Below are 13,628 nucleotides of genomic sequence, written 5' to 3'. Positions count from 1 at the left end.
ATAACTTTTAACATTTTGCTTTCTCAAGGTCAAATTCGAAAAAATATCCTTTTATTCCAAATAACTGCATAACATTTGTTCTTTAGCTTTATAAAAATAAACGATAAAAATTAAGTTATTTAATATATTTTAGGTTGCATAAAAATGTTTTAAAATGTTATTAAAATTAAAATATTTTCTAATCTTCCATCAGTAATTAATCTTTCTACATACTAGCAAACAGCAGTATAATAATTTATTGAACTAAATCTTCTCAATTTTACTTACAAAAATAAAATAACAAAACAGCATAAAAAACACCCTATGGTCCAGTAAATCAATTATTTCCTCCTCAAAACACAAAAGTTTAAAAAGAATCTTAACAAAGAAGCACCAATCAACTAACAAAATTAAAAGCAGTGCCAAACCCTGGTGCAGAAAAAAGGAGGGGAATATCATCTATTCACTAATTCACGGGCCGTGGCCAAAAGCTAACTATTTAAGTGCTTATCTAAAAACAAAAATAGTGGAAAATACAAAAAAGGAAATTATTTTTAAAAGTTATGTAAAAATAAATATGAGAAATTATCCAATATGCTAATGTATCTGTTACTGCTATTAAAAATATACAAGTTGAGGGCAGGCCACAGTGGCTTAGCAGGCAAAGTTCTCACTTGCCATGGAGAGACCTGGATTCAATTTCTGGTGCCTGCTCATGTCAAAAAAAAAAAAAAAAAATATATATATATATATATATATATAAACATAAACAAGTTCAAAAGCTTTGAAAATTTATTATCAAATTTATTTCTAGCTGTATGCAATCTAAATAAATAAAAACCATAAGTAAAATAAATATAGAAAGCATTAAAAATTTTAAAAAATAAATTTTGTTTGTTATAATCATTGTAAACTACAAACCCTGAATAAATAAAGGAGGTAAATTTTATTTGTTAGAGTATAAGTTCTAAATGATTGTAAAAAGTTATAAAAAAAGAAATTTATAAAAATAAATTCTATCATAGTCAGTGCTAACCAAAATTTAATAGGTCTGTTTATCATATATTTCAAAGAAAGGAAAGCTTTTGTGTTGAGCTAAGTTTTCATTCAAAACTAGTTTTCTCTGTGTTCTATTAACATGAATTGTTAATATGCTCTCAAATGTAAAATATTTTTAATAGTTTTTCTTTTTTAATTAATTAGTTAATCAATTAATTAAACATAACATACAAACACGAACATTCTTACCATATGATCATTCCATTCTTATCGATATATAATCATAATTCACATCATCACATAGTTGTACATTCATCATCATGATCATTTCTTAGGACATTTGCATCATTCAGAAAAAGAAATAAACAGAAAACAGCAAAAAATTCATACATACCATGCTCCTTACCCCTCCTTTCATTGATAACTAGCATTTCAATCTACTAAATTTATTTTAACATTTGTTTCCCTATTATTTATCTATTTTTAATCCATATGTTTTACTCATCTGTTCATAAGGTAGATAAAAGGAGCATCAGACACAAGGTTTTCACAGTCATACAGTCACATTGTGAAAGCTATATCATTATACAATCATCTTCAAGAAATATGGCTACTGGGACACAGCTCTACATTTTCAGGCAGTTCCCTCCAGCCTCTCCATTACATCTTGACTAACAAGGTGATATCTATTTAATGCGTAAGAATAATCTCCAGGATAACTTCTCAACTCTGTTTGGAATCTCTCAACCATTGACACTTTATTTTGTCTCATTTCACTCTTCCCCTTTTGGTTGAGAAAGTTTTCTCAATCCCTTGATGCTGAGTCCCAGCTCATTCTAGGAGTTCTGTCCCACGTTGCCAGGAACGTCCACACCCCTGGGAGTCATGTTCTATGTAGACAGGGGGGAGGGTGGTGAGCTTGCTTGTCGTGTTGGCTAAGAGAGAGACCTCATCTGAGCAACAAAAGAGGTTCTCTTGGGGGTGACTCTTCAACCTAATTTTAAGTAGGCTTGACCTATCCTTTGTGGGGTTAAGTTTCATATGAACAAACCCCAAGATTGAGGACTCAGCCTATTGCTTTAGCTGCCCCATTGCTTGTGAGTCTATCAAGAATTCTCCACTTGGGGAAGTTGAATTTTCCCCCTTTCTCGCCATTCCCCCAAGGGGACTTTGCAAATATTACTTTATTCACTGTTCGAATCACTCTGGGATTTATCAGGACATAACTCCAGACAAACCTAAAAGATCTCATGCCCTACTCAAGGTTCCATGTACTTATGGTATTCAATTAAACTGTCCACATAAGTTATATTAGGAAATGCACTGGTCAAAATATACATTTTGTACCAAATAAACATTTTTTGCTTTAGTCCCACACATAAGTTAAAGATAAAAAACAGTTTTTCTTAATCATCCAAGTACTATGTCTAAAATATTTTACATCAGAATAATATCCTTATTAATGTTCACATTGACATTACCCTTAATTTCAAAAAACAAATCTCCACACTGTTAAAAAAAAGCGGTTACAAATAATGTGTTCTTTCACTTTATATAAATAAGGCGCTAAAATAACTTAACCTATTGCATAAAAATATTTTTTAAATATTACAATGGTTAAAAGGAATTTTCTATCTTATTGCTAATTAAATTGAAATAAATAAAATATTCATATATTTGGAAATGATATAAATTCCTAAAAATTTAACAATATTCTCACTGCCGCTGTTGTATCCTAGTACTAATCTATGTAATGTTAAGCAATAGTATAATATTGTTAGTCATAGTTTTAATTATTCTAAAAAGCTACAAATCCAATAAACAGCCAAATTGTCAGTTGCGCTACTCTACTCTAATACATCTAGTGAAGCAGAGCAGGGCTTCTGCTGTGACTTATTAACATGAAACAGCTATCTAGCAATTTGTTTCTAAAAATAACTTCATTAAAAAATACTTATAAAGATTAAAGCCTATGTTATAAACTTTATCTTTCATTCTAAAGTGCTTTACTCTTTACATAACTCAATAGTTCCCTAAAACTTTAAATTATCTGTGCAACACCTAAAACTCAAATTTAGTTCACCAGCTCTGAAAATTAACATGGGTCCACACAGCAAATAAAAAAAAAATGTTTATTTTGTCCAAAATTCACACTATCTAATTTAATCTGTCTAATAAATTAAAAACTTAATTCAGCATTATTTAATATAAAACCTGGAATAAAGAACAAAATCTTAATGTTTTATTCAAGTTAATATTTTATACTCTGCGTTTCAGAATATTTGGGGCAAAAAATAAAAAAGTGTCTGCAAAGCTCCTTAAAAAACTGGGAAGAATAAAACTGTTAAGAATTCCCTAGGTGGGTGGGCTCCGGGTGAAAAAAAAAGAATTCCTTAGGAATGTTAAGCTGGACAAGCTTAACATTTTCTTAAGCAAAAAACTCTCAATTTAATAGGGCCAAAGCCTCAACTTTAAAATTTGCCCTTTTAAAACTTATTTCTATAATAATAAGCTAAACCTACTTAAAATTAGTGCCTAAGAGCCATCTCCAGAAAATCTCTGCTGTTGTTCAAATGTGGTCTCTCTCTAAGCCAAACTCTAAGCTTCCCCCCAGTGTGGAACATAATTTCCAGAAGTATAAGCCTGGTACTGGCAGCGTGAAACATAGCAGGCCCTGGCATTGTGGAACATAACTGGTCCTAACACAGTGAAATATAAACTCCAAAGATAAAATTAGCCCTAACGTCATGGATGAAGTAACCAAAAGGGCGAAAAATAGTTTCAATAGCTAAAAAATTTCAAATCGAGTTGAGAGATTATTCTGGAAGTTACTCTTATGCAAGCTTCAACCAAATATTACAAACTGCCACAATATGGCAAACCTCAACCAACAGTGTTCCTAGAAACCGTAAAACTGTCCTGTAGTCTATAAAACTTTACTTATTAAATTTATTTTTCAGAAACTTAAAACCTCCAAATTGTTGCAATGCCAAAGAAACTCTGAAACCCGAAGATGCTAAACTCTCCAAGAATAACAACTAGTTTCATCATTCATCCCTTTACCTTTCTCTCAAAATTTCTTTCATCCTTCTCAATCCCTTTATGAGCTATACTGCCCCCCTCATTGAACCCTTAATTATCATCCTATTAATTTTCTTCCTGGCCCCTGCCTCTTACAATGTCTGTCTAGATTTATTCACAGGTCAATAGCAGCTATAACCAACCAGCAGAATTGTGAAAACCTACTTCTGCTAACAGCTTCTGTAGCAGTAAAAACATCGCTATCAACCTGTTCCAACAGAGGATGCCTAGAAAGCCCAGCTACACCCTTCTTGGCTCAAAGCAATTCCCTCTGCCCCCCCCCGCCCAACTATGCCCTTTTGTCCACAAGAAGTAGTCAGCGAAAGAACACAATGCCCCTACTCCTTTAAAATTGCTTTGAGCTAAGCTAAGGTACTAACCCAAACCAAACACCAACTTTATTCAATTTTATTAAAATAAAAAGGCAGGAATGTTGGATTTCAGAAAAAGAATTCTAAGAGCAAAGGAACTCTTGATGCAGAGCTCCCTCAGCCCTCTCCTCAGCATCCTTGGCAGGTCCAAGGACCCAGATATGAACCAGTTGCCATACTAGCTATTACTGTATCCTCCAGATGGCACTGCTGATAACACCCTCCCCTGCCAGCATCTCACCCTGCCTGATACATGCACCTGCACATCAAAGGAGAATAACTCAGCAATCTATCATACCCTAAGTCAACAAGCCCCCCACCCAATCAAGGGACAACACACCACCTAGTGAGCACCCTCCCCCCTTGGAATCACTTTCCTTTTAAGACACAGCTCCCAGAACAAAGAACCGGAGCCATTTTCTTTTTCTTCCTGCTGGCTCCCCAGGCCGGATCCAGTTTCAGGCTCCTACCTGTGTTCTCCTTTTCACTTTCCCACCTGCTTCCTCCTTGCTTTATTCCTTTAATAAATCTGCTAATTTTAACTCAATGTCTTGCGTGGAATCCTTAACAACTCTGTGCCTAACACTCCTATCTTTTTATTCCCTAAAAAGTTTGTATGTGATGTGGCTTGCGGGAGTGCGATGTGTGTGTGAAATATGTGTTTGGGTGTTTATGCAGTGTGTTTGTTGGGGTGTGGGCATAGGTGTCAGATATGTGAGGGGGGGGTACACTTGGAGGGTGGGTGTGGGTTTGTGGATGTGGTATGTTTATGTCAAGTGTGGTGGGGCTGCATGGATTGTGTGTTTCTGGATGTGCAAGGGTTTGTGGAGGAATTGTGAGTGTGGAGTATGTGGGGATGTGAGTACGGTGTGTATGTATAGGGATATCTAAAGTATGGGATGGGTATGTGAGTTGGGGTGTATATCTGGGGTGTGTATGTGGGGTATGGCTGTGTGTATGTGAGTGGGATGTGTGCATAGGCAAATATGAAGTGTGTCTATATGGATGTATATGTGTGTGGGGATGTGGATTTGCAGGTGTGTATGTGCAGATATGTGTCAGTGTGGGTGTTTGTCAGCGTTGTGTAATTAATACAAATAATTTTTAACATTATTCCCTTTTATTCTCTAAAATTACTTCTATGTAAAATATATGAAATTATATTTTAATAAGAATGAGCAAAAATAGTATTTTATTGATGTATTATTAGGGAGGGAAGGGTGCTGCTGTAGCAGGGTCTTGGGGCAAGAAATAGATATGAACAAAATACTAGAAGGAAATTACAATTAGCAAGAATAAAATGTTTATCCAAGATTCTTAATGTTGTGTTACTTTTTTAATTTTTAAAATTTTTTAATTATTTGATTTTTTAATAATTTCAAACCTACAGAAAAATTTCAAGAATGGTACAAAAATGCCCATTTTTTGGTAACTCTTTACCAATGGTGTTTTGCACCGTTTGCTAATTGACCATTTATTTATCATCCATTTATCTATATCTCTCCACCCAATCTCTCTTCCTACTTTTTCTGATAGTAGATTGCATACATTATGTTCTTTTATCTCTTACTATTCCAAATTTGCTAAGAACAAGAGTATGTTCTCATACAACCACAATACAGTTATCATTTTCAAGACATTTAACTTTGAGGCAAAACAATCTACTGGAGGTAACTGTGTCCATATTCCAAATTTGAAAACTGTTCCCATAATGTTCTTTATGAAACATCTTCACTAGTAGAGGATCCCAGTTTGTTATACGAATCACTCTGCTTTAGGACATTTTGTGTACTTCCAGCATAAGTGGATGCTGGGTGGACATCAGGACTGGTGTGTAGGTCTGTATTTATCTCTGTAGAGGGTCATCAATGAGTGGCAGTGATCAGCTTCCCATGGGCTGGACCACGATGACCCTGGACCAGGGACACTAAAGCTGTGCTGTCAACTATAGCAGCCATGGATGACATGGAAGTATTGAACACTTGAAATGAGCCTAGACTGAATTCGGGGCAAAACCGCATCAGATTTCTAAGGCCTAGTGTGAAGAAAAGGAAAGATGTAAATATCTCATTAAGAACTTTTTATATTGATTACATGCTGAAATGATGATCTTTTAGATATACTGAGTTAAATGAAATAGTGTTAAAATTAATTTCACTGGTTTCACTTTGCCTCTTTATACATGGTTATTTGAAATGAAAATGATATATATGACTCCCATTGGGGCTTGCGTTCCATTTCTGTTGGGCAGCACTGCTCTGGACCAAGATCCTGGGCAAATCTGTTCTTGTGGAGCTGCCTTGCACACCTGGTATCTGTGTTCCCTGACTGATGATCAAGGCAAGAACTAGCTTGGATCCCTCGATGCCTGGTCCTAACAGCATTTATTCACCTTCCCTTTGAAACTGGCAAAGTTTTGCCTCTTTTGAGGATTTCCCTAATCCCTCTGAAAGAGGTTGAATGTGGCTGTGATTCGAGTTCAGATCTGACTGTATAGACAGTGCCCCTGACTCTAAGTTTGCATTGGGCTGCTTCTCAGTCATATTTGAAACCTCTGGACTCAATCTTCTCATCTGAGAAATGGATGTAACAAGTCCTGCCCTGCCCACCTCCACCTGTAGGTGGAGAAATAGACTTCTACTATCAGGGCTGTGATGTAGGTGGCCCAAGACAGTGCCTTGAGTAGGGTGACAAGGGCATGGGGAACATGGCAGCTCTACGGGATTGTACTTTCTGCATTGTAGCCCAGGACCTTTGGAACCAGGCAGCCCTGAGTGTACCTCCAGCTCTCCACTTTTCAGCTCTGTGGACTCGTGTGAGTTACTCTCCTACTCCAAGCCTCTTTAATCCATCTGTCAAATGGGAGTGATCCCATCTACCCTCTGGAGCTTATTGTACCTGGCACATGGTGGATGTTGATCAATGATGAGTCTCAGCCTCTCCTGGTGTCTTGTAACTCCAATGGGGAAGTAGGCAACCACAAGGACTGGATGGGGCTGCTAATGTGGCAGATGCTGGAGTGCCTGGGTGGTTCATTGGTAGAATGCTCACCTTCCATGCAGGATACCCGGGTTCGATTCCCGGACCATGCACCTCCCCAAAAAAGCAGAAAAAATACACATATAGTCAATACTTAGCATTGAGAAGATAGAAAAAAATACAGCAAAAGAGAGAAAAATCTACTCGAATCTTTACAATCCAGAAATAAGCATTGTAGCCTTTTAGCTTATATTCTTCTTGACATTTTTTTTATTAATGATAGCTTTATTGAGATAAAATTCACATAATATACAATTATATTATATATAATTATGCATTTTATATACATATATTTATTATGTATATAAAAATATACTCTCTTAAAGTATACCATTCAGTGGCTTTTAGTATATTCACGGAATTGTGCAACTCTTAGCATAATCAATTTTAGAAAATTTTTAGCATTCCAAAAAGGAACTCAATGCCTATTAGCAGTCATTCTCTGTTTCTCCACAATAGCATCCCCCTGCCCCACTGCCCACACCAGCCCTAAGCATCCACGAATCTACTTTCTGTATCTGTGGATTTGCCTATTCTGGACATTTCATATAAATGGAATCATACATCATGTGGTCTTTTATGTCTGGCTTCTTTCACTTAGCATCATGTTTTCAAGGTTCATTCATGTTGTAGCTATCAGTACTTCACTTCTTTTTATTGCTGAATAATATTCCATTGTATGGACACAACACATTTTGTTTATTCATTTATTAGTGACTGGTTTTTTCTTCTTTTTGACTATGATGAATAATGCTGCTATGAACACTCATGTACAAGTTTTTGTGTGGATACAAGTTTTCATTTTTCTTGGGTTTATACCTGAGTAGATGACTGGATCATATGTAACTCTATGTTTAACCTTTTGAGTAATTCAGACTGATTTCCAAAGAGGCTGCACTATTTTGCAGTCCCACCAACAGTATTTCAATTTCTTGACTTCCTTAGTAACACTTGTTATTATCTGTCTTTTTGAATACAGCCATTCTGGTGGGCGTTTAGTGGTATCTCATGTGGTTTTGATTTGCTGGTTCCTAATGATCAATGATATTGAACATCTTTTCATGTGCTTACTGTAATGATCAATCACTACTCTGATTGATCCATTTGGGGAATTTGTGCTTTCCAACCTCACAAACAAAGGTTTTGCTAGATTAGAGGTTACCATTTCCACAAGAAAGAGAAGCACTGCCACCAGAAGATACAGTACAGGTTTGATTGAACTGCTGCCTAGTCATTTGGCAGTCCTCATGAAAGTGACCCAGTAGACAAATAATGGAGTACTGGCATGGGGGATGAAAGTGGGGATATAAATTGCCCTCGGTTATCTTGAGAAATTATTGTTACTGCCTTCCAATGATGGTTGGGATGAGTATGTTTGAAACAGCTTCCAGCTGAAACTGAGCAAAAAAGCCACCAAGGGAGAATGGAATGTAGCTTGGACTGGGAGGGCTAGCAGTAGAAGTGGGAAGGGGTGGTCAAATTTAGAGTATATATTGATGGTCTCACTAGCAGGGTTTGCTGATGGATTGGATGAAGAAGTAAGGGAAAAGCAGAATTATGGGTAACTCCTAGGTTTTGGTCTAAGCTACTATGTCCATGATGAAGGCAGAGAGGGAAGATATTTCATTCTGGAGTGTGTGGGGAGTAGGAAATCAAGAGTTCTGTTGCTATTTTCTAAGCATCACACTAAGGGTAAAATTATACATTGCACCTGAAAGTTGGTTTTGTAGGTGTATGTCCTGGTTTAAAACTGTTATGTACTCCAGAAAAGCCCTATTCTTATAATCCAATCTTGTGGGTGTTGACCTATTGTGGGTGGGCCCTTTTGATTAGGTTGTTTCCTTGGAGATGGTACCCACCCAATTCAGGTGGGTTTTAATCCTTTTACTGGCGTCCTCTATGAAGAGAAGAAAAGGCAGAAAACAGAGAGCTCAGAGCTAATAAGAGAGAGAGATGACAGATGCTTGGAGACAGAATGAGAGAAGGGCCAGCAGATGTGGCCATGTGCTTCCCATGTGTCAGAGAAACCCTGGACATGGTCAACCTTTCTTAAGTCAAGGCATCTTCTTGTTGATGCCTTAACTTGGACATTTTCATGGCCTTAGAACTGTAAGTTTCTAACTTAATAAGTCCCATTTGTAAAAGCCAATCCACTTCTGGTTTATTTCATTAGGCAGCATTAGCAAACCGAAGCAGTATATAAGTGTGTTTATACAAAAAGGGGGGGGGGACTATAATTTTTTTGTCAAGTGTGAGTAGTAATGGTGGTTCAAAATTAGGTGAAAATATTTCATGGTTCTCATTTTAGAGAGTAATTAGTGCTTCTCACTTAGGAGCTCACTGGCCACTCACTTTGTGGATTTTCTTGTTAATTCTTCTATTTTAATCTCTCTTTTCACTTGATTTAGGAATAGACATATATTCAAGGACTTCCTCCTAAAGCACTGCTGACACTCCTCCTCTTTTTCTCATTCTGGTGGAAGTACTGGAATAATCCTAAAGACTTTCAGGTCTTTTAAGATGTCACTCCATTGTTTTCTGGCTTGAACAGTTTCTGAAGATAAGTTTGCTGAATTGGTATCTTTGTTGTTTTGTACATATTGTATCTTTTTTTCTTTAGCTTCTTGTGGTCACTCTCTTTTTTAAACATTTTTATCCAGACAATATCAAAGCCACTTTACTCTTTCAACTTAGTCTTAAAATTTCATTTATACAGTGTAGGCCAAAGAAACTTGAAAAGGACATCTGCATACCCTCTGTCTAAATTTGACAATTATTAAAATTGTAATATATATTTTGTGTTCTCTTTCCTTATGAATACTTTTTGGTGCATGATTGAGCTATTTGAACGTAAATTGTAGCTATCATTACACTTCACTCCTAAATCGAGTTGAGGGACTGACTTTATATATTTACTTATTAGAGAAGTTGTAGGTTTGCAGAAAATTTATGCAGAAAATACAGAGATCTCATGTACCTCCCCACTATTATAACTTTGTGTTTGTGTAGTACCTTTATAATAATTGATAAGAGAATATTATTATATTATACTATTAACTATAGCCCAAAGTTTACATTATAGTGACTTTGTGTTGTACAATCCTGTGTGGATTTTTGTTTTTGTTGTCTGTTTGTTTTTTATTAGAGAAGTTGTAAGTTAATAGAAAAATCATGCAGAAAATACAGAATTCCCATATAGAGGGGTAGGCTTGAAAATTTTTATTTAATTTTATATTATTATCCTGATTTTTTTACTCATCTGTTCATACCCTGGATAAAAGGAGCATCAGACAAAGGTTTTCATAATCATACGGTCACACTGTAAAAGCTATATAGTTATACAATCGTCTTCAAGAATCAAGGCTAGTGGAACACAGCTCTATAGTTTCAGGTATTTCCCTTTAGCCACTCCAATACATGATAAACTAAAAAGGGATATCTATATAATGCATAAGAATAACCTCTTAACTCTGTTTGAAACCTCTCAACCACTGAACCTTTATTTTGTCTCACTTCTCTCTTCTTCCTTTAGTCGAGAAGACTTTCTCAATCTTGTGATGCCGAGTTCTGGCTCATCCCGGGAATTCTGTACCACATTGCCACAAAGATTTACACCCCTGGAAGTCATGTTCCACTTAGGGGGGAGCGCAGTGAGTTCACTTGCCAAGTTGGCTTAGAGAGAGAGGCCACATCTGAGAAAAAAAAGAAGTTCCCTGGGGATGACTCTTAGATCTAATTATAAGTAGGCGTAACTTCTCCTTTGCAAGAATAACTTTCATAAGGGCGAATCTCAAGATTGGAGGGCTCGGCCTATTGACTTGGTTGTCCCATTGCTTGCAAGAATATCAGGAATTCCCCAGATGGAGAAGTTGAATATTTCCTCTTTTCTCCCCAGTCTCCCAAGAGGACTTTGCAAATATTTTTTTATTCTCTGTCTAAATTACTTTGGGATATATTGGGGCATCACACTAACCTGTACAAACCAACTAGATCTCATGCCCTTTTCAAGATTCCAGGTAATTATGGTGTTCAAATAAACTGACCATACAAGTTAAATTAGATAAGGCGCTACCCAAAATATAAATTTTGCACCAAATGAACATCCCTTCTTTTGGTCTCACACAGAATTTGAAGCTTTAAAATATAGACCATATCATCCTTTACCCTATATTCTGAGGGAAGTTGGCATTTAAATATGTTGTGTTGTCCCTCTTCCTTCAGACCGCTCATATTGCCTCCCTATGGCATAATCTGAAGACATTTTCCCATAGAAAACAAGGAATGAGTGGGACTGTGTGTCAACTATGACATATGGGGATTAATTTGCCTTGAATTTGTGGAGATTAGCAATGTAAAACATCTAAAACAAATACCTCCCTGCATACTTTGACTTTGGGAATATCACCCAACCTCTCAGTAACAGTGCTTTCACTTGTAAACTGGGATAAATAACAGCTTCTTCCTCAAGGGCGATTACGAAGATAAATGACATGCGTTATGTATTGATGACATGTGTTATGTGTTGGACACATAATACAAGCGCAGAGGTTCTTTGTTCTTTTGCTCTAACTCAAGGTAAGGACGGATTCTTTGTGATGCTAAAGAGCTGATCTTCCAACTTCTGCTTGAATACCACCAGTGGCAGGAAACTCACAGTATACTATGGTGAGTCAGTAAGTACTTTCCATGGATTGGGAGTTCCTAGTTTTAGAAATTTTGTTATGGTGAAATTCAGCTTCCTGTGCTTTTGCCTAGCACAGTATTTGGCGTATTGCCCTCAGATGTTTTGATGAATGGATGGGATAAAACATATTAATCTTTCCTCATCATCTTTAAGAAAAATAGGATTAATTCACTGGCTTTGTAAAGGTAGATTTCTGGCATAACACCTTGCTCAGGAACTATTTATTATATAAAGAATCTAGTTAGTAAAATGTACTCTTTTCTCCATACAAATGCTTAAAAAATACGCATACATAAAATGAGGTTATAACTTTACTTTTTGAGTATATATGGCACTTTAATATAACATATCACATTTGACTTTGCGAGAGTGTTTATCATTTTCTTTTTTTTATTATTGATGCAGAACACCCAGACAGAAAAGCACTTGCTTCATAAGAGGACAGATGGATGCATTTTAACTAACTGAATGTACCTGTGGAATCAGCCCCCTGGTGAAGAAAAAAAATTACCAGTACCCAGAAGCCCAACTCATGTTTGATGACTCCCACTTTTGTCTCATAAATTACCATTCTCTTGACTTTTAATATTATAGACTAGCTTGGCCTGTATTTGAACTTTCTATAAATGGAATAGTAAAGAATATATTATTTTTGTCTGGTTTCTTTCTCTCCGTTTCTTGTTAGTGAGATCGTATGATGTGAGTTAGGGATCTCAAGTCTCATTTTTTTCCATACTGATACATTCAATTGACCCAGCATCCTTTATTGAAATGGTCATTTCCATACCAAAGCATATTTTTTAAATGCTGTTTATTTTGTTTTCTGATTATAAGATTAAGAAATATTAAAATCTTGACAATCCTGAGAGCTGGCAAAGGGGTGGAACTGGAAGTATAAATGGTGGTAGAGGTATATTGGAGGTCATTTATTAATATCTAATAAATGTGAACATGTTCACATCTTACAAACCAGCCATTCTGCCCCATGTAGCATAGAGTTACAGTTTTTCAAATTTTGTCCAGGGATCCCTCCGGTTAACCCGAGACCCTTTCAATGGGTCTTTGTAGTCAAAAGTATTTTCATAATGATACTATGAATTTTTTTTTGTCTTTTTCTCTTTTATTATCTCATGAGCAGAATTTTAGAAGCTACTTGGTATTTGATATGGGAACAGCTCCGATGTGGCACCTGGGTGACCTTGCACATATCTACATAGGCCATGCAGGCAAGACTTGAAGTGTAGCTAATCTGGGTCTGGGCAGAACTTCCTGTGATCCTTCCCAGAATACCGGTGCCTGGGAGGTTTGTGAGTTGCTGCTCTAATGCTGTCTCCCACTTACCTTCCTTTTTCTCCTGGGAGGGTTCTAGTGAGCTATGTGCCCCCGGACCCTTCAGGATATAGTTGAATACTATAAACCACTTAACTATAATGTAGAATTGGTGCCTCAGCTACAGGGTAATTAACCATTCATGT

General features: G+C 36.4%; 1 protein-coding gene across 2 annotated transcripts in view; it reads left to right on the top strand.

Moving 5' to 3' along the window:
• Nucleotides 1-12,797, top strand: part of LOC143657250 (antibacterial peptide PMAP-37-like) — a 36,828-nt gene extending 24,031 nt beyond the window's left edge. The window contains exons 4-6 of one of the 2 annotated variants that reach the window (XR_013162780.1): nt 11,002-11,119; nt 12,045-12,134; nt 12,559-12,797. Coding sequence is in view for 1 of the 2 variants with exons in the window: in XM_077129441.1 (XP_076985556.1) it covers nt 12,559-12,621 (63 nt within the window). In the remaining variant the exon portion in view is untranslated. The remainder of the gene's footprint in view (nt 1-11,001; nt 11,120-12,044; nt 12,135-12,558) is intronic. The other variant, XM_077129441.1, reaches the window with a different exon arrangement.
• The last annotated feature ends 831 nt before the right edge of the window (nt 12,798-13,628 follow it).

The sequence above is a fragment of the Tamandua tetradactyla genome, chromosome 15 (assembly GCF_023851605.1).
Source record: "Tamandua tetradactyla isolate mTamTet1 chromosome 15, mTamTet1.pri, whole genome shotgun sequence".
Taxonomy (NCBI): Eukaryota; Metazoa; Chordata; class Mammalia; order Pilosa; family Myrmecophagidae; genus Tamandua; species Tamandua tetradactyla.
The sequence above is the reverse complement of the archived record's forward strand: the minus strand, read 5'-3'. Positions and strand labels throughout refer to the sequence as shown.